This window comes from Enoplosus armatus, chromosome 11 (assembly GCF_043641665.1).
Source record: "Enoplosus armatus isolate fEnoArm2 chromosome 11, fEnoArm2.hap1, whole genome shotgun sequence".
Classification (NCBI taxonomy): Eukaryota; Metazoa; Chordata; class Actinopteri; order Centrarchiformes; family Enoplosidae; genus Enoplosus; species Enoplosus armatus.
This window is the reverse complement of record NC_092190.1, coordinates 5,622,318-5,642,586: the sequence shown is the minus strand read 5'-3', so window position 1 is coordinate 5,642,586 and position 20,269 is coordinate 5,622,318. Positions and strand designations below refer to the sequence as shown.

Genomic DNA, 20,269 nt, shown 5'->3' with positions numbered 1-20,269 from the left:
ATACAAAAGTATTCTGAACAATTCTAATGTTAAATTCAGGACATGAAGATTTGGGAAAGATTGGATTTGATATGAAATGTAACGTGTAATGTGTTGGAACACTAGATTTAGACCAGAATGTTCTCCATTTTGTGTTGCACGTGGAGATGCATCGATCCTCTGGTCCTCTTCAGTCCACTTGCAACATATCTACTCGACACTCTACATTTCTACTCATTGTCTCTGAGCTCAGCTATGGAACGTTGACCATTAAAACAATCTGCTACATTACCATTACAGTGATATCCATTCTTCAACAAAAATTGAATGTGGTCTTTTTTTATTTTGTATCATAGCACTGCTGAGGCTTAATGAGGCATTCAGTGAGATCTGATGCATGTTGCTGTAATTGGGGGAAAAACTGAATTATGAAAAAAATAAGATTCAAAGTATCCAGTAATAAGAAGGATATTGGATCCAAGTCCTTTATAATTTAAAGAAAACATTTACCTAACCCAGGAGTCTGGAGCATATGGTAAACGAGCACTGGGGCATCAGATGTCAGATGCTAAATGTAGTAGAACTGCTGACTTTAGTTTAATTCTTTCTTTCTTTTGTCTTTGGAGCAACAACAAGCAACATATTGCCTCGTGATTCAGAGGCAGCTGAAACACTTTTCAGGCAGCACTCTGTCATGGTAAAAAAAAAAAAGTAATGGCACAAGAGGTATTATGAATATGATGATGATAATTGATGTTATTTGTGGGCACCTCATTATAAGGAACAGCAATTTCCTCCAGATGTAGATTAATGGAGCAGGGATGTATTTTCTTTCCAGAGCAGGAAGTATGAGGAGTTTAATGACAAATGGGTACTGCAGGTGTAAATTGCCAGCTACTTGAAGCGCAATTTGAACTCGTCATGCTTCAAGTGAATGTCAGTGATTATGTTTTTGTGGCAAAGCTCACACAGTCAGGGGCTCACAGGTTGGCTGTTCAAAAAGGTCAAAATCATTGAGTGTGAGGCTCTGAGGATTTTGTTTGCTCCAACATGTGCTTGAGTTCCCCTGAAAAGCCAAGTAAACACTTGTGGTTACTGCGTGCAGTACTATCCTTACTGACCATTCCACAAATTCTTAAATTTTGTCTAAAGATGCTCAATTTAAATTGAGAGAATTTAATTTGAATTAGTCCAGCACTAGTACTTAAATGCATATCACGAGTTATTGAATTAACTATTAACCAAGACCCTAATTCATTCTTATTCAATGTAATGGCCAGTAATTTGACTTCTACATAAATATAGATATTAAAATTATAATGGATGAAGCAACACTCCGGGTGCTAATCAGCAGATTAGCATTTTGCTTCCATCTCTTCCATCATATATAAACGGTAATCATGATGAAAAGACAAAGGACCCCATGTATAAACCAAGTGATGCAGTGCTGCTGCCATCTGTTGGTGAGCTGCATGAACATGTAAAAAGATTCCCACATTTCAGCATCATGCCAGCTCATGCTGAGGGGTTTTAAACACTGTTGCATGAGAAAGCTTTAAAAGGGGGAGAGTTTGTCTAACTTCCAATAGAGACTATATGGCCAAAAGTATGTGGACATCTGAACTTTACACACATTCAAAAACATTTCTTTATGGACCTGGCTTTGTGCACGGAGGCACTGTCATGTTGAAACAGGAGAGGGTCTTCCCCAAGCTGTTGCCATAAAGTTGAAAGCATAACATTGTAAAAAAACAAAAAAAACAACAGCATTGTGTGGAGCATTTCCCTGATTTGGAACTCTGGGGTCTTGCTTAAATCATAGGGTGTCCACACACTTTTGTCCACATAGTGTGTGTCTGAAGTCTTTGGTTCCATACGAGTATTCTGAGACAACAGCTTGCACAAAGTAAACAGGCATGCATCTGACAACACAGGCAGAAAAGAAATCCAGATGAAATCATGTCATACCTGTGAAACATCTCAGTTTATTTGACTGTAAAAAAAAAAAAAAAAAAAAAGCATAGTGTTTGGCATGACAACAAAAACAACCCACGGTTTTGTCTCTGAAGCAGTTTTTGTCACAGACGCTGCCTCACCTTGTCATCTTATCAGATTCATCATGAGGATCCTCAGCTATAGAAATGAAAAGGAGGGGAGCTTCTCCGACTCTTAGAAAGGATCCACTCAGGCACCTCACAGCTACGCTCCTCCTCCTCCTCTCTGATCTGTGCCTCCTCTCCAACCCCTTGTGTTTTCTAATGGCACACGTTTCTGCACAATAAGCAGTAGAAAAAAAGGGGTTCGTAGAATGGCACTGCATTCAATGAGTCAAATGGGACAACACTTAAAAGTTCTAGTAGTGGTGTGTGTGTGAATATAATGGTTGCAGCAGTACAGTACATAAACAAAACAGAAACCACCAGTGTAGATCAGCGCAATCTTATTTTCATCCAGACTCAAAGCAAACATTTGGACTGAGTGCCAAGTTTTCCTTCTGAAACAGGAAACTTAAAAACAAAACCAACATTTCAAGGATAAGGCTGGTGCTAATATATGTATGTTCATATATCCCATGAAAAGACCAAAATCATCAATGAGGCATGAGAAAACCAAGCAGCAGCAGGAGTTCTGATTGGCCAGACTTCTGTCAACTCATTGCAGCTGGCCAATCAGAACTCCAGCAGTTTCTCCGTGAGTTTTAATTATCTTTTAATGTTTAATTATCTTTTCATAATTTTTTTTATTTACTCAAGAGTTTTTTATGCATAATTTCTATTAATTGTAATCACCGTAAATTAATTTCCAACAGCTATTTAAAATGCATCAATTTATTAATAGAAGCTGTAAGAGTCTTAAATTATTGCGGTGGCACAGTCAAGGCTCCATACACTTTCATTCAATTTGAGTCAATCCCACATATAACCTACTCACTAGTGTGGCGCACAACAAGTGTATTAAATACACAAATAGTCTCAATAAATGCTCCTTGCTCTTGTTTGAGTAACGTTTGCTACAATCTACAGTGTTTACAGTGTTTTAAAGGTGTATGTTTTCACGAACAGGCGAGGGGCTGAGGGCGCAGTGTGTGTAGCAACAGAGTTGGGAAGACAGAAAGTATTAAGAGACTGACGAACACATTGCTGATTTTGGTCTTTTCACAAGACAAGATAAAGAAATTTCAAATAATGCTATCTATCGCAAACTTCCAATATTCCTCAATATTCTCCAGTAAAAACTTGACACTCTGTCCAGACATTTACTGATTACTGTACTCTGTGACTCAGCCAAGACAAACAGAACCAGCTGTAATGTTTGGTAATAACATCACTAAAAAAAATCACTAACATCTATGAAACTGCCTGTTTGCCTGATGACACGCTGAGTAATGCTGTAATACTGAAGAAAACTGCTCTGATAATAAAGGAACAAAAAAACTGCAGTTAAAATGGCACATTTTCACATGGGCATCGTCTATCCCTGTCCACAGGATGCATCATCACCGTCGTCAGTATATAGTTCATATTAAAAGGCCTCATCGGAGATCATTGGACATTCATTGGGTCGTACCATCTGATTGAGCAAGCAAGAAGGGGGGTGTGGAGCGATGCAGGAAGTGGTGGACGGCTGAAAGCACCGGAGCGCAAAAAGACTGATGCATCCCCGTCCTCTAGTCTGTCATTCAAAGAGAGCACTCACTCAGTTTGATGCTTCCTTCTCACCGTGAGATTCAAACACATCGGCGAGGGGAAATCATCAGAAACGGCATCTAATCAGCACACGGTTGACTTCCTGCGGATCGAAAAAAAAATCGCTCCATTCGGTGAAAAAGAGCAAGAAAAAAAAAAGGGGCATTCAGGGGCGTCTCTGCTGAGGCTAAATGGTGTACCAGCTGTGGCGCTATGCTAAAACCAGGCAACGTCAGTGAGGACTTCTGAAATCAGTGATACAGTATGTACATCTGAATACACATTGGTGTTTATAGATAGCTCTCTAATATATTAATGTACAAAATATAGAATCTTAAAATATCTGATAGGATAGTTTGGTGTTCTGAAGTCAAAATACAAAATGTCGAAGATTAGAAAAAGCTCTTCATTGACATCCTCTTTGTGGTTCGTGTGTGTATGCTGTTGATACTGTAGTGTGAGTTTAAATGAATTTAAACGTCTGACGGGAAGCCTTCTGTAAACACCGTGGGGTGTTTTCTCTTTGTTCAGTCTCTGAGGGACCCTCTCACCTGTAAGACACAACTCGCTGCCTCCATCAATCTGTTAATTACTGACGTGATCAGGTATTGATACACGGACGGATAGTGCTGCGGTGCTGAGTGTCCAGAGATTTGTACCTGTGTCACGACAACATGGACAAAATGTGTTTTACATACAGTACATAAAATCATATACATACACGTAAAACTGTCTGGGTTTTACATGTACATATATACTTCAGCAGGAGAAAGGCAGAGAGAAAGAGAGGAAGTGACGTAGTTCATGTCCTCCTGCAGGTTTGTCCGAAAACCCTCAACAAAATCGGGCAGATTGAAGCAAATAATATTTCTTCCAGAACATTCTTCCATTAAGACCTAGACTCACACAGTCTTTACGCGCTGATCTTTGGTCTCGACGGCAGATTCAGGCTAGCTAGGCCTCTCCCACTCATAGTGTCCTCCGCAGGCCGAGCTTTAGGATGAGCTCTCTCATCCTTCCCCATTGTGGCCTCAGTAGGTTTAAGAAAGGATTGGCGCTGTGAGAAAGGAACGCTTCAGTCAGTCTCAGTCTGCCGTACGCTATCAGAGGTCCATGAGCCCGCTCGTTAGGTCAGAGGCGGAGTTAAGGCGCCTACCCCAGTGTGTCTGTTTGTCACTTAGTTGGGGTTAACTGCTAGATGGTCCACCGGTGAGGAAGTAGGTCATCATCTCTCCTTTGCCCTTGACTGTGACCACACCTCTGTACTCTAGTGTGTAGTTATAGGAGCTCAGTACCTGGTGCAGGTCTGCGGTCACCTGAGGACAGAGGCAGGAAGGGACAGTGAGTGGACAGGACGGGTATTTATTATGATTTTGTCTGACTCCCAGTTAGCATTGATTTGGTGATTTGCAGGTCAAAAGGAGTCTAGCTGTCTGGCTTAAAAACCGGGCTAAAGTTGTTTGAAAAGTTAGATGTTTACTTAGATGTTTAAGTCTACATAAAACAACTTCTTTCGACTGCACTGAAATGACAAAATTCCAGTGTGAAGCAGGCCATAAGCATCTTGTTGAAATGCTTACTGGGATGTCTTAATAATAAATGCATAAAATAAAATGTGAGGAATAAACTACAATACAATCTATTTACATGTAAAGTGTTTGCTCAAAACTTACAGGAACAGTACATCTGTTGAGCTAAGTCTGCGTTTTCTAATATATTTATATTTATGCTTCATCTATCATTCTGCATGATTTACAAACATAAATTAAATACTGTGTAAAGTATCTGAAGTAGGTTTTCTCAACTTGTATGTACGTGAATACTGAATATTAACGTCCACAAATAGATGAAATCTCAACGGTTCAACATCCTAGTGTTTATGGCGTAATCGGGCAGTTGCTTTGTCACTTTCATGTTCATTAGGGAGCACTGGTTCATATCTGCTCTTGCGTAAATGGGTTTTCAGAAGGTGCAGTGGAGAAGAAATGAGATGAAATTAAAGGGTTCCATCTGAGTTCAAAGTAGCTTTGAGTTATTAAGCTTTAATGATTTCACATCTGATAGAGCAAAGCCAATATGGCCATTTTTAATTAACATTTTTCATTTTTCTAAATTCAGCCGTCAGACATGTCTGAAAGGCAGTTTTGCAGAGCTTATGCACATTAGATGAATTTCTCATTTTTAACCAAAATAGATTGGAGTTTGACTCCAAGGTGGCAAAACTAAACTAACGGCAGCCCTGAGCTCCACAAATGCTATTAGTCTTAACATTTTCTAAATGGGAGCTAAACTAAGTGAGTGTTCTGTCAGTAGGACTGAGATTGTTCCATTTGTTTTTAATGTGTTTTGACTTGTTTCAGACAAAAAAGGAGAAGATAAATTAATGTTGAGAGAATGAAAATTTGGTGGATTTTCAGGGACAGGTGTTCACTTTGTTGTCACCAAGCTGATGTGGCTGTGGGATAACTGTTGTGATAGGATGTATAAAAACGTGGCTATCTCATTTGAAAAAAAGAATGTGCATTTCAAAAGTAAAAACTAAAGAAATTAAAAAAGCTGAAAACTAATTTCCTTATTCTTTAAGTGAAACGGCATTAGAGACATAAGAGAACATTTTGCAGTGTCACACTTCACCTGGATCCTCTCCGGTACACCTGTGCTGTCCATACGACTCGCCACGTTCACCGTGTTGCCCCAGATGTCGTACTGAGGCTTCCTGGCCCCGATCACCCCGGCAACCACAGGGCCAATGTTAAGACCTAAGAAAAGATACAAACATAAGACAAAACAAAGTACTTAATTACTACAAAACCAGCTGGACTGGACAAAAAAAAGGTTGACAAAATGAGACTTATTGTGTCAGGTTCCTTTATATTTTGGAATATGTGTTAAGATAAAGCTTTCTCTCCACAAACTGTATAACAGTTTGAAAATGATCTCTTTAGTTCCAACTTGGCAACTTGGTGTTAGTCTTCCTCTTCTGAGAATAACAGTTTTGTTTATTAGAGCTCCAGCTGTCAATAACAATCTCACTGCATCTGCATCCCTGTTAGATGCACAACATCCCTGAGCACCTTCTTTCTTTCCTGCAGCTCACCTATCTTCATCTTAAAGTTGTTGAAGGAGTGTTCGTTGATGTATTTCATTTGGTCCATCAGCCTCATGGCGTAGTCTGCCAGGGCGCGGATGTGCGAGCGCCCGGCCTTGTCGTATGTGGAGTCGTTGAGGCCGGAGGCCGCCATGTAGGTGGAGCCGATGGTCTTGATCTTCTCCAGCTGACGGAACTGTTCCTCACTGATGATCTAAATGGTGGCAGGAAAGGGGAGGTTTGAGGTTCGGGTTCGGGTTCAGGTTCATTAGATCCAGTTCTGAGTTGGTAAGTTAGCCGTATTCTCTTGAGCTCCAAGTCAAACAAATCTCCTGATGACTTTTTATGTGCACTGTATTTTTTAGTAGCAAAGAGTGATGCATTTGATATTTTTGATATTCATATTGAGTCTAATGTTGATCATACTGCAGAAAAGATGGAGACTAGCTGGTGAACATAGCATTACAAATATGTATAACATGGGTGGGAATAGTGCAACTATCTTAAAATCTGTCTTTTTACGAGCACTAACAGCAGATCCCACATTGGAAGCCACAGATTTACATCCTCACTCACACACGCAGACGCAACCTCCAGCCGGATTGGTTCACATCTCACCTCATCAAAGTCGGCGATGATCTCGTTGAGCAGCCGCAGACACTCCACCCCCTCGTTGTTGCCCTCCAGCTCCACGTAGAACTCTGAGAAGTTGCTGATGGAGGCGAACATGACTGCCACGCACTCGCAGGATTGGTAGTAGAGCTCGTCATTACGCCGTTCACGCTGCAGGAAGTGGGCGGCCACGTCTTTGGGCAGGATGTTGTGGAGCAGGCGCCGGTTGTAGGCCTGCAGCTCCTCCATCTCCTCCTTCTCCTCTGTGGCCTGTCGGGTGGTTCAATATAGAAATTAGACAGGATGTACTTTAGGTAAATCAAAAGAGAATCACATGGGGGTAAAAAAAAAAAACAACACTGTTGAGTATCCGGAGTGAAATATCTCAACTACTATTGCCACGAAATTTGGTGCAGAAATTCATGGTCCCAGGGAGAAGACTCCTAATGACTTGGTGATCTCTTGATGTAGCACCAGCAGGTCAATAATCCTGTGAAACATCTTGACATCTTCGAGATGTCCTTTAAATACATATTTTCATAACATGAGCCGGCCTGAGTGCAGATGCCAGAGACAAAGAGTGCATAAGAGTGGAATATGGACGCATGAGAGCAGCATACTGCAAATATATGCAAAGAGCAACTTATTGTTGAGAGCGTGCCTGACACTGAGTGATAACTCTCATCCCTGAAGTTTTTCGTTTGTTTCTGTCAGCGTCTGTCCTAAATGAACTGAAACCGGCGCCAAGCTCAGTGAACAGCTGCTGGAACAGGAGGAGGACTGGAGCGGACCTGACCGAGCTGAATCAGTCTTGGATCTTTAAACCAACACCACACACACACACACACACACACACACACACACACACACACACACACTCAAAGGGTTATTGTATCAACTCACCCTGGAGACCTACCCTAACATGAACCCTAAACCAAGTCCTAAACTTTAATGATTTACATTGTGGGGACCTACTTTTTGCCACCTGAATGGAGTAATACACTTCCACACAGACACACACCGACCTGCAGCTTCCAGAGGAAGTCAAGCCTGGCCGTGGACTCCACCTGCTGGGCGTGAAGGTAGAGGGCGAGAACGAAGACGGTGATGACCACCGGGGTCATGATCTTCAGAGGAACCTTGGAGTCCGCCACGCAGCTGGAGGTCAGCACAGACACACACATTTTCAGCTGTTTCGTACTGAACTACATAACATACAGGTGTTAGGTTACATAAAGTTATACTGTATGGGTGTAAAGATGTACTTTGCAGGAACACTGTGACACAAAAACAAGCTGCCCTCTAAATCCTGGCTCATTAGTGCCAGCATCTGTTGCCAGCAGGTCATTATAGTCACATTTGTGCCAGCACAGTGATAATGATGCTGTTAGCTTAATCAGATGACAGAGGTGATGCTCCGGGTCTCTGTGGAAATAGAAGTTGCCATCAGTCTCACCTTGTTCCATTCGTGTGCTCGCTGTGAGGGGAGGAACAGAGAAGAGCCAATCAGCGGTTAGAACATCTGCACGTGGTCAAAGATTTAAACATGACACTCGTACAGCAGCGATAAAGTGACTCACAAAGCGCTGATGGCGTTGGCCATCACCAGCAGGTCCTGGTTGTCAAAGAGGCTCACTTTGGGCACCTCCATGATGAGGAGGTAGAGCAGCTCGATGAAGAGCATGAGGAAGAGTTTACCGATGCTGCTGACCTGCAGGAAGACGGAGCTGGCCAGCAGGCTCAGCAGCACACAGCACGAGAAGTACTGAGGGAGAAAGATGGAGAGGGAGAGGACGTTAGGAAAGGGACAACACACAGCTCTGACTGACAGAGTCACACCCAGAGGTGTTACAAAACACCTGATAAACCCACAATTTTGACCACTTAACTGTTCATTTAAACATTACTGTGCAAACCAAATGTTAACATTTATACCTGCAATTACCCTCACTTAGCCCCCACCCCTTCTTCACTCGTCAGAAGCAATATACAATTACAAGTGCTTCACTATAAGAGATTGAACATTTTTGTTATTTTTATTGCAACGACGTACTGTTCTAAAAGCAATAAGGAACTTTATTACTTTACAGCCACACTGTGCTGTTTCTCGTCAGACGTTCAGGCAGGAAAAAAAGGACACTTTGCCTCATTTTACCCATGAATTAGACAGCTTGACTGGCAGAATACACAGCAGGAAGCTACATCTGTGATTAGATAATGTGAGTTAAAGTTCTTGTGCTGTTCTGCTGGCATGTTATGACTCTGTGCAGCAGCACTAAAGTTCTTGAATGAGGCTGCCTAAACATTTGCAGCACATATATTTGATCAACATAATTAGTCACAAACATATAATGGGGATTTTTCCTGCAGAAATGCTTAGAACGAATTGGCTTTACTGCTTCAGACAAATGTGTTGCTCATCTGAGCCGAACTTTTTGAAAGCCTCAGTCTACTGCAGTTAACTTGGATGTGTTTTGCGTCATTAGCCTCCTTACTCTTGCTTGCACTAAACGCACACACACAGAGAACAAGGCACACCTGTACCTCAGGAAAGCTGCAGATGAGGGTGTTGTCTCCACAGGGGCTGTGCTGTGTGTCCAGGCTGTAGTTGAGGAGGCGGGCGTGGCAGATGTTCACACTGTCCAGACTGATGTTAAGCTCCGCCTTGATGCAGCTCCGCAGGTCGTTGCTGCTGCAGGTGAACTGCACGAGGTCAAAGGTCAGCAAGGACACGTCAGAGGAGAATCAGAATCATCAAAATGTCTTTTTATGAAGACGTGAGATGGTTTTCAATAAGATCACAAAATGCTGAGTGCTTAGAAAATGATTACTCTTCTGTTAAGTGAGAACTTACAATATTGATGAAAGCAGAAAGAAAGACGACAATGATGGTGAAGACGCCCACCAGAGTGCTGTTCAGTCTGGACTGGACTATCCTCTTAGAAAGAGTCTGCAGAGGAACCGGGAAGAGCTGGGAGCGCGGGAAAAACAGGAGTGATGGGTACAGAGGGTGAGATGGGAAAGCAAGAGAAGAAGTCAGTCAATGAATATTTATTTTCATTTTATTTGACATATTTTTCACCTAATTTTCACTAAATACTTACTAAATACTAAATACATCAGTTTCTGAGTCACCACTGGTCACCTTATCTAACATCTGATGAGAAAACTGACAACTCTGGAAGTTCAGTAGACTTTTTTTTTTCTTCTTCCAAAGCAGAACCATGACTTATCAGTGAAAACCATCAAGAGCAGCTCCACTTTTCTCTTTTCAAATCTCTTATGTCCCTGACGACCTGTCGGCAGGCGCCGAGAGCAGGAAATGGATGGAAAATAGCCTGCTGAGGTTCGCCAGGTGAGCTCTGCTCTTTGGCGTCATCCCCCTTTCTGTTGTCTTAAAGTGTGCTCACTTACACACCCGCATTTACAGGAAATATGTTGCATACGTACAAAAAACAGTGTTCCACATGTTCATAGAAAGTTGTGAAAAAGAGTGTGAATTACTAAGAATTACTGTAATTAATGTTAATGTGTTACTGAGCTTGTGAATGGCAGATGAAGCAAAATACTACAAAATAATTATGTCAGCACAAAAATGTAATTATCTACAGAGCTGCAGTTTATTCAGCGACTGATTCATTGATTGACTAGCTGACTGATTTTCAATCTCGTGTGGACAATGCGGTGCCCAGTACCTCCACACTGGCTGATAAGGCACCGAACACAGTTGAAGTTTTGAAACAAAAATGGGAAAAGAACATTAATTACTCTACATCATAAACATCACGTACATCATGTCTTCTTTCCTAAAGCCTTCAAGCAGAATAAAACACAAACAGAAAACAAAGAGAAGAGGGAAATGAAACATTAAACAGAGGGAAAATGATATTTTACTAAATCTCATGAAGGACAATAAAACATAAAAAAGGTTACAAACAAACAACCTGTTCAGCCGTACCTCCGCTTTCTACCAGAGATCAACAGACAGTCTTTTAATACCATTTATAAGGAATCATTTACTCACTGTGTTGGGTTATCACACTAGTTTTCAAATAGTTATTGAAGAAAACATATTTATATTATGTGATGCATATTTTTAAATCATGTAGAATATATAATATTTTCAGAGTTGGAGCTTGGCGGATGGAGTCGAATGGCGACATTTTCACCTTGCATTCATGAATTAAGCTCAAAACTCTCATCTGAAAGAACGTACTACGAGGTCAAGAGCAGATTATGTTCAAACGTCTCCATCTCTGACATTATCTGAAATCAAATAGCGAGCGCAGCATCAAACCACAGCCTGATAAAAGATTTGACAGGTTTGTCTCTGTGATGTCTGATACTGAACTTCCATATAAATAATAACAAGCTCTTGATGACTTCTGAGATAAATATTCTACAAACCTGCATCCTTGTAAAAAAAAGAAAAAGAAAAAAAAGACTAATGTGTTGGATCTGCACAAGGCGTCAAGTTCGTTTGGCAATTTCATTCACCACAAGCAGCGACTACTCACCCCAAAACAGCAGTACACAGTTGAGACGAACATGACAGCCGTCAGGATAATGAGACAGGTGATGAAGAAGCCGATCATCAGACTGGAGCTGCAGACGACACACTTAGGATGTCATTATATACATATGATGTTTATTTCTGGTTGTATCAGTCTGTGTCGGGGTCTCAAAGGTAATACTGTGAGCAGCAACATCTGCTTCTCTTATTATCGTCTTTGGCCTGATGTAAATAATATGGACAAAGGCATTATGTGTGTGTGTGACAGGAAATGATAAGAGCAGGAGGAGAGAAAGTGGGACTACAGTGGAAATGACAAAGGGAAAGAGATTCAACGATAGGAGAGAGGAGGAGGTGAGGGGACAGGGGAGGGAGGGTCTCTGAGGATGGCTGAGAGGTAAAGACAGGAATCAAAGACGAGGGGGTGGTGAGAGGATCGAGGAGAAAGGTTAATAAAGAGACGGGCTAAAGAAGATCAATAATGAGAGATGGGCAGGGAGAAAAGTCTGAGTGCAGGAGAGATAAAAAAAAAAAAGAGAGAGAGGAGGCTTTGCCTTGAGACAAGGTCTGCCAGAGCTGTTTGAATCTGGCTGCGGCATCGGCTGCAATTACACTGATTTTGATTTTATATTCTCTGCTATTCAGCTTTTTATGTTATGAAAATGACTTCTTCATTTTTTTATGATTCTGGTTGTAAGGCTAAAGATGGAAGAACTTGCAATAGATACTGTGAGGACTAAAGCAACGTGCCGCATTTGTGAAGATTAAAGGCAAACACTGAACGTTTAGAAAGATGGCTGACGCGTTGAAGAGAGTGTCATTCGTTCTTTAACATAAGAAGCAGCTCTTTCTAATAAGACGTTGTCTATAAAGGATGTGCTACTAACTAATTATGGAACTAATTGATTTATTAATGGTTAACAAACATTTATGAATGCCTAACAGACTGGTTATAAGCCATATTAAGGACAAGCTTTGGGTTGCCAGGTTGTAAAAAAAAATCCCTTTAAGAAGTGTTTATCCTCCTCCACTTGTCCAGCGAGCTAATTTAAGGGTTCCAACAACATTATTGGTGCACGCTCCAAATAAATGCCAGCTTGTCTGATTATTACGGACAGTCGTGAGTTACAGTGAGCCCCGAAGAAGAAAAGTAATATTGTCCAATTAAAATAAATAGATAACTGGACACAGTGTCAAAGTAGTGAGTTTTAACTGTTTAACCGACAAAAATAAGACTCAAGTTGTAATAAACCAGATTTATACTTTAATTCATCAGGACGAGCCCCTCCAATGGATGGTTAAACCACCAACCTTCTAGAAAAGAACTACGACCATTAGTTGTTCCTGCAAAAGGCTTATCACTGATGTAAACAACATTAGTAAATGATTTATTTACATTAATGAAGCCCATTGTTACAAAGTATGAACCCGCAGCCCATGATTCAGTGATGCAAGTTCATGTTTTCTTATCATATGGAGTCATACATTTTAAATGTCAGAACTGTTTCATGTCTACAGTCATGTCGTCTCTTCATCTCCGCTGCAGTGATTTGTTTTAGCTCTCACAGTCTCACCTGCTAACGCTCACTTTCTATGTAAATCAAATATTGTAACTGTAATTTAAATATATCATTTTCTGTATCATATTACAAATCCACCCAGACTCTGCCATTTATCATTTAATATTCAATTGGAGTTCTCATTTTCCGACTTTTGAGATAATACACATTACTCAGAGTAGTAGATGCTAGTATTAGCATAAAGGGAGCACATGGCTGATTTCAGCATCTGCCTCTGTGGTAGAATTACAGTAATGACAGACGCGTGTGAGAGGAGCCAAATTACTGTCATCCCATTTTTTTAGGATAAAAATGTGAGTTGCTAATGGCGGCATATTTCAATGAGGGGATGAAGAATGAAAGTTTTCCCAAAAGTCTACTCTGTAATATTTCAAAGTGTTTGACTCACGGTGGCACAATGACGATCTGGATGAAGCAGATGAAGAGAAAGACGAGGGAGGCGCAGGCCACGTAAGCCCCGAACCTGGAGTCCACCTGTTTGGAGTACTGCAGGAGGGAACAAGAAGAGGAGAACGAAAGCAGTTTAACATCTGACAGCACACTTTTCTTCCTTTCTGTCCCCCGAAAGCAAAGATCTAAAATCAATCAGCAAAAATGAGCAAAAGATATCTGACTTGGTTACGTTAGTGCAGGGACAAAGTAAATACTTTCACACAACGTATACATGAGGCAGAACTGTAATCTTGACATTTGCACTAAAGTCAGGCATAAGTCACAAAAATGTATATGAGTCCAGGTACTGAAGCCTGAGACAGAGATGATCTCATCCACAGCAAGCTGGAGGCTCACAGTCCCTCTGATCCAAGTCTTCACTTCCTAACACTTTCACCATGACAGGAAGAAAGTAAGTGACTGAAACTTGAAAACAGAACTCAACTCCTCTCCCGTTTTCCCAAAACTCTTTTGCAAAGACCCAAGCTGTAACCTTTCTTCTCAGCCTGTCCTTCACTGTCTGAAGCAGTTTACTTCCTCTTTCCTTTAGAAGCCGTTTAAACCCCAGTTCCTCCCCTTCTCTGTTATACTTTGCTTTGACTGACTTCCTCAAGGGAGAGAAAAGAGCGAGCAGGAGAGAGCTTTTTGCACAGGGAAGATTGCTTGTCATGGCCAATTATTTGCTGCTATATTGGTAGTGTGTGTCACTATGTCTGTGTGTGTGTGTGTGTGTGTGTAGGTCTTAACCTTCTTCTCCAGGTCAGGCTCTCTGAAGGTGAGCAGGAACTTCTTGACGTGTTCGGAGCGCAGGCGGTCGATGCTGCGCGCGTCGATGGCCCGGCCCAGGAACTCGTCCACCTCGTCCTCTGGGTTTAGGTTTTCCTGCGTGTTTCTGAAAATGAAATGCCTGAATAAAACAAGATGAGACCATGTGACATTTACATCTCAGGATGTCTGAAAAGGCTTCTGCTGCAGCGGAACCTTTTCCACTCCGTGTCTTCTGAGGAAAACTTGCCACCGAGCAGCTAATTCCCTTTTCACAAGGTGGAAACAACTGCAAATCATCTCTAATTGTTGTACGGTCAACCTGCCGCGAGGGACAGTAACATTTGGCTAATCATATGCAAAGCGACAAGGAGCAATTGACCTAAAAGACCAAATCACTCCCCTCAATCCCAAAAGACTCTGATGAGCCGGTTCGTCTTGGACTAATCACAGAATCACTACGTGTCACTTACATTGATTGAAATTCTTCGGCCTTGTTGACGAGCACTAATCGGCCGATGGATGTCACGCTACTGTGATCACAGTGATTACGCTCGTGTGTGAGGCTGTATGACACTAAGAAGGCTTCATCTGCTGAAGGAGTAAAGTTTCTCTGTAACTGAACACAAGTGCGATGTGAAAACTTGAAGCGTCCAATGCACGAACTCCGAGAATGGACTTCACAGTGAGGTAGGAGACATCTTGTGTTCAAATCAAACCTGCAACTTGGGGGCGGCGGAAACAAGTTGTGAACACAATATTGACATATCATGGCATTTTAAGTTCGCAAGCAGCTGCTTATTTACACTTCCAGCAGTTACGGAGCAACATTATCATTCATTTGGACTCGTGTTTCTGGCAATCCAATATTCACTCTCTTTTAGCTCTGTTTTTGGTCTCTACCAACTCCTGGGAGAAATATCTGGCTCTTTAACTGCTAACATATTTTTCACATCATCATTTGATACAGTTTTATTATAAAAATATAGATTATAACAATGACGTCTTAATCCTTGGCAATTAAGGCCTTAACATAGCAGCACAGAATACTTTCAGTAGCAGTTTAAGAGGCTTTTTCTGAATTGTCTGCCGAAGGTCACGGTTTACATTCATTGTATGATATTGGTCAGAGATGATTTTCTGAGTCAGACTAATCCCCAACTCCTCATAAATGGACTAAATATGTAACTGCTGATGACAACAAGCCTCTGACTGCACCAGACCTCTCAGTTGTACGGACAGATTTCCAAACTAAGCCGTGATATTGTATCCAGTGATGCTTTCTAGCAGAGCGTGATGAAAACGCAGCATGTATTTCCTCTCAGCTCTGAGAGCCGTCTGCATGAGAAGTAGGATCTGTGCTGTAGCCCGGAGCAGCACGGCTGTCAGACTGGATGTGATGTCAGAACAAACTCACAGATACAGAACAGTTTGGGAGGAGACGAGGAGGACAACTTCTTTATAAATGACTGCAGTTCTTTGATCACTCACTGCCTGTGGGTTAAACATGCCCTCCTGTCTTCTTTAGATTCTGGATGAGACTGTCACTGCACCGCTTTATAAACATCTCTATCTGACAGTGTTGGACTTAGACGCAGATATCATCTTTGCATTTAGACAAAATGGCGTAAAGGGTCCTGAAAGAACTTTATCACACAAACACTGCTAGCCGGCTGGGACATATTACGTTGAATGGCAATTAGCAGCAGTTACCGGATATAAAACCTGCGTGGCAATCATGAATTTCATATCTGGGTTTCCATAGCAACATGAGATGACTAAAAGCACTCCAAAGAGTGCCCAAATTTGTGATTGCGTTGGTCACAGAAGCTGCAAAATGACAACAAAAATCATGACGACAAATGGAACTGCGTCAACAAAGTGATCATCAGTTCAAACTGCGAACAGAAGCTTAAATGATGTAAATAATGTAATGTTCCTTTTCCTTTTATTTTAAAACCCCTGAAGGAGTGGTTTCTAATCTTCAGTATTTCCCTCCAAAATTAAAATATTAATAACTAAGTAAGCAACAAGTTAAAGTTATGTATTATTTATTAAGATTTAACCACTCACAAACTGTGTTGGTGTAGTTTAATCAGCCCCACTGTCAGATTATAATTTGAAAAGTTCTTACATTTGGCTGTTCAAGTTTCGAGAATGAAGGGCACAGACAAACAGACAGAAATCTCATGGGACACATCCAAAACTGTTTGAAAAGTGTGTGTTCATGTAAAAAAGCTTATTGAGAAAAGAAGTTTTCAGGGGCTTTCAGATCTCTTTTTTGGGCCTGTGCAACATCGATTTGATTACTTAAAGATTCTCTTTTCATCAGGTTTTTACATTATTGTGTCTACCCCCTGTATTTTGCTGGAGTGCTTGATGTATTGATGTATATATCAGGTGAGCTTGTACAAGCCTGCAGCCCCGACTTCTGAAAGGGCTTAACTGACTGCTGCTACATCAGGAAAGAAAGATTTTTTTAGTTTTGGTGTTAAAATATATCTGGAAAGAATGTTGAAGCTGAACTAAACCTCCGCAGGTGCTTTTTGTACAGTTCAGGCATCACAGCATCCTCTAGGTGCTCAGTAAGCAGGTGCACAATGATTTAATGTTACCGCCTGTGCTTTGGTTATGCTTGTAAGCAAATTGGGAGTTTACATCAGCCATAGGCAACAACAACAATTTCATAACTACTGATGTTTTCCACTACTGCTTTTTTTTTGTAGAATTAGTGTAAGTACAAAATACAAAATAAATCTCACGGAAAATGTACGTAAACAGAAGTGTCTTGTGGACTCATACAGTTTAAATCCTCCTTCAGTGTCTAAAACCTGAAACCTGATTCTGAAGCACTCATACACTGTGACATCCTGTAACTCACAGAGTGGCATTAACAGTGCCAGTTACATTTCCTCTCAGGGCTCATGTTCGTTATTGATTTCAGAGTGGCCCATTGATTCTTCTCTTTCAGTTCTTTGTTCTGCCTTCTGTAAGAGCAAGTAACTCCAGATTCACGGCAAACAAACACAAAGAGACAAAGAGACAAAGAGCGGGATGAGAGGGAAGACACGGTCACTACTCACTTGTCTTTGGGGTCTTCAAAGCCCTGCAGGACAGAAAGGAAGAACAGAAAAGAGCAGAAAACAGATCATTAGAAGTTGGAAAAGGCAACTTTAGTGTCATCAGTCTGACAGCAACATCTGGGAACTTTATTTTTTTACCCAGACTGGGCTGATTATTTTTACTTTAACCCTAATTATCTCATTAACAAAACTGCCAAACTTTTAGAAACCTCGAGAAGAATATGATGTTTTAAACCAACCAATACATTATAACATTTGCTGGTTCCAACTTCTGAAATATGAACTTTTTTCTCTGTTTTATATCATTGTTAATTAAATATTTTGGGAGTTTTTGACTGTTGTTTGGACAAAACAAGCGGTTAGAGGATCACTTTATCGCTATATAGCAATACATTCATCGTTGTGAAAAAGAATTGTCGACTGCAGTCCAAGAAATCTCCCAACTCATCAGTTGAAAACAGAGGGAACTATATCAGTTCAGCTGATGAAAGGTAACTCAGCATTAACTACATCTGCAGTGATGGACCCAGTTTTAAGCTTGTAGGTTAATAAAATACATTTAATTTAATTCAATAAACACACAGTTGTAGTTTTGATGGCACTCTAACTTCTATTGGACCATTGCTACAAATCATTTTATTCTCCTAGATATCAATTCTTTAAATTAAAAACTGAGTTCAGCCCAGCAGCCATCACTCCGATTGCACGTCAGCTTGTTCAATTTAATAATAATGAGGCCCGACGACACAACTAGTCTGAGCCAAAGAAAATGAAATAAAGCCAGGAAAGGCTGGAGACAAGTGAGCAGGGAAAACAAAGTCAAGCAGGTGTCTGCTAAAAATGAAGAGATATTTGCGTCAAACTGGGCTGAAGATAGGCACCGCTCGATTCTATTCTCACCCATCCTCAGCTCAGCACAGCAGGAAACAAATACTGCCGTCAACAAGCAATTATAATAAGAAGTTAAAGTACGTTGTTGCACAGTTTTCTAGTTCTGGGGATCAGATAAATGAGAAAGAGATGAAAAGCAGAGGTTACAGCGTTGAGACAAATAGGTTTTATAGTTTTACTTCTCCCAAAATGCACTTGAGTTAGAATGAAAAGCAACAACGTTCATGACCAGACAGAGGTTTTCCTGCACAGAAGTGGGTGCTGAAGTCTATTTTAGACGAAGAAGATTTTATTCTTTCTGTTGGTTACAACATACAATGTATTGTGTTCAATGAAATGTTACTCAGTAAAAGCCTCAGTATGTAGCTGTAATATGAGGGGGGGGAAAGAATAAACATAAGATCAGGACATCTCTACTTTTAACTGAGCCCCCTGACCCCTTGTGCCTCTGGGCCTGTGTCCCAGTAGGCCCGTACAGTAATGCATCCATGTCCACATCTCACTGTACTACAAGGGAAGTGAAGGGAGCTAATGCGTCTCTCTAGCTCCCTCCTCTGGATAAACACATCAATGTCAGCGCTGAATGAGCACCAGGAGCTGTAACTAGGGCTGCAACTAAACCATTATTTTCATTATCAATTAATGTGTGGATTATTTTTATTACTTTTCTTAATCTATAAAAATGTCAGAAAATGGTGAAAAATGTCAGTTTCTCAGAGTCCGAGGTGACGTCTTCAAATGTTTTGTCTTGTCCGACCAACAGTCCAAAACCCAAAGATATTCAGTTTACTGTCATGTAAAACAAAGAAAAGCATCTAATTCTCACAACTGAGAATCTGGAAACATCAAATATTTGACATTTTTGCTTAAAGCAATTATTCAATTATCAAAATAGTCATTCGCTGAGTAAAAACTAAAAAAAGAAATTCTTCTTCATTTTTGCTTGTTCCTCTCATCTTTCCCAACAACATGTGAGCAGTTGAATAAACAGCAGTAAAGGAAAGTACAAGTGTAAACTCCTGGACCCTCATTCACAGTCCACTGCTTGGCTCCGTCCATCCTATCCATCCATAACACCCCTCCATCCCTCCCTCCCTCCCTCCCATTCATATAAAAATTCCCTCTCATGCCCTCTGTGCGTCTTTGACTGCAACACTCTCCACAACTCACTTTATCTTCAAAGCCTGCCGGGTGATTAATGAGCAGTGCGGCGATAGAGAGAGAGTGATAGGCAGGAGGAAAATAGAGGCCGAGGGTGAAGAAAAGGCTGAGCTGTGGCAAATAAAGTTGATGTCAGAAGCGTTAATGCTTTCTGCAAACTTTGAAAGAGCTCTGTGAGTCAGAGCGTAAAGAACACACGGACACTTTGGTGACACGCTTGTCTGACATTAAGCAAACGAAGAAAAAACACACCACAGCCGCTGACATGATGTGGGGACCAGTAATTGAAAGTGCTCATCCAGGACAACAGGAGGCTGTGTGTGTTTTTTTGTGCTGAGCAGTCGTAGCTCTAGTTTTACTGTTTTTACTTTCAAAAAGGCCGATTGTACTCCGTTTGGCATTGCTTGTTGTTGTTTTTCCTGAGTTTCAGTAGATGGCGCTCTTTTCTTTGTCTGTCCAGTCATATTGGCTGTTGCTAA

The 20,269-nt window shown here is 41.1% G+C and overlaps 1 protein-coding gene across 1 annotated transcript in view; it reads right to left on the bottom strand.

Moving 5' to 3' along the window:
• Positions 1 to 4,852: 4,852 nt before the first annotated feature.
• adcy5 (adenylate cyclase 5) overlaps positions 4,853 to 20,269 on the bottom strand; it is a 69,328-nt gene continuing 53,911 nt past the window's right edge. The window contains exons 9-20 of the mRNA XM_070915351.1: positions 17,739 to 17,761; positions 14,638 to 14,782; positions 13,847 to 13,944; positions 11,883 to 11,970; positions 10,220 to 10,336; positions 9,910 to 10,068; positions 8,946 to 9,130; positions 8,391 to 8,523; positions 7,372 to 7,635; positions 6,763 to 6,967; positions 6,300 to 6,424; positions 4,853 to 4,981 (exon numbers count right to left, since the gene is read on the bottom strand). Coding sequence (XP_070771452.1) covers positions 4,853 to 4,981; positions 6,300 to 6,424; positions 6,763 to 6,967; positions 7,372 to 7,635; positions 8,391 to 8,523; positions 8,946 to 9,130; positions 9,910 to 10,068; positions 10,220 to 10,336; positions 11,883 to 11,970; positions 13,847 to 13,944; positions 14,638 to 14,782; positions 17,739 to 17,761 — 1,671 coding nt within the window. The remainder of the gene's footprint in view (positions 4,982 to 6,299; positions 6,425 to 6,762; positions 6,968 to 7,371; positions 7,636 to 8,390; positions 8,524 to 8,945; positions 9,131 to 9,909; positions 10,069 to 10,219; positions 10,337 to 11,882; positions 11,971 to 13,846; positions 13,945 to 14,637; positions 14,783 to 17,738; positions 17,762 to 20,269) is intronic.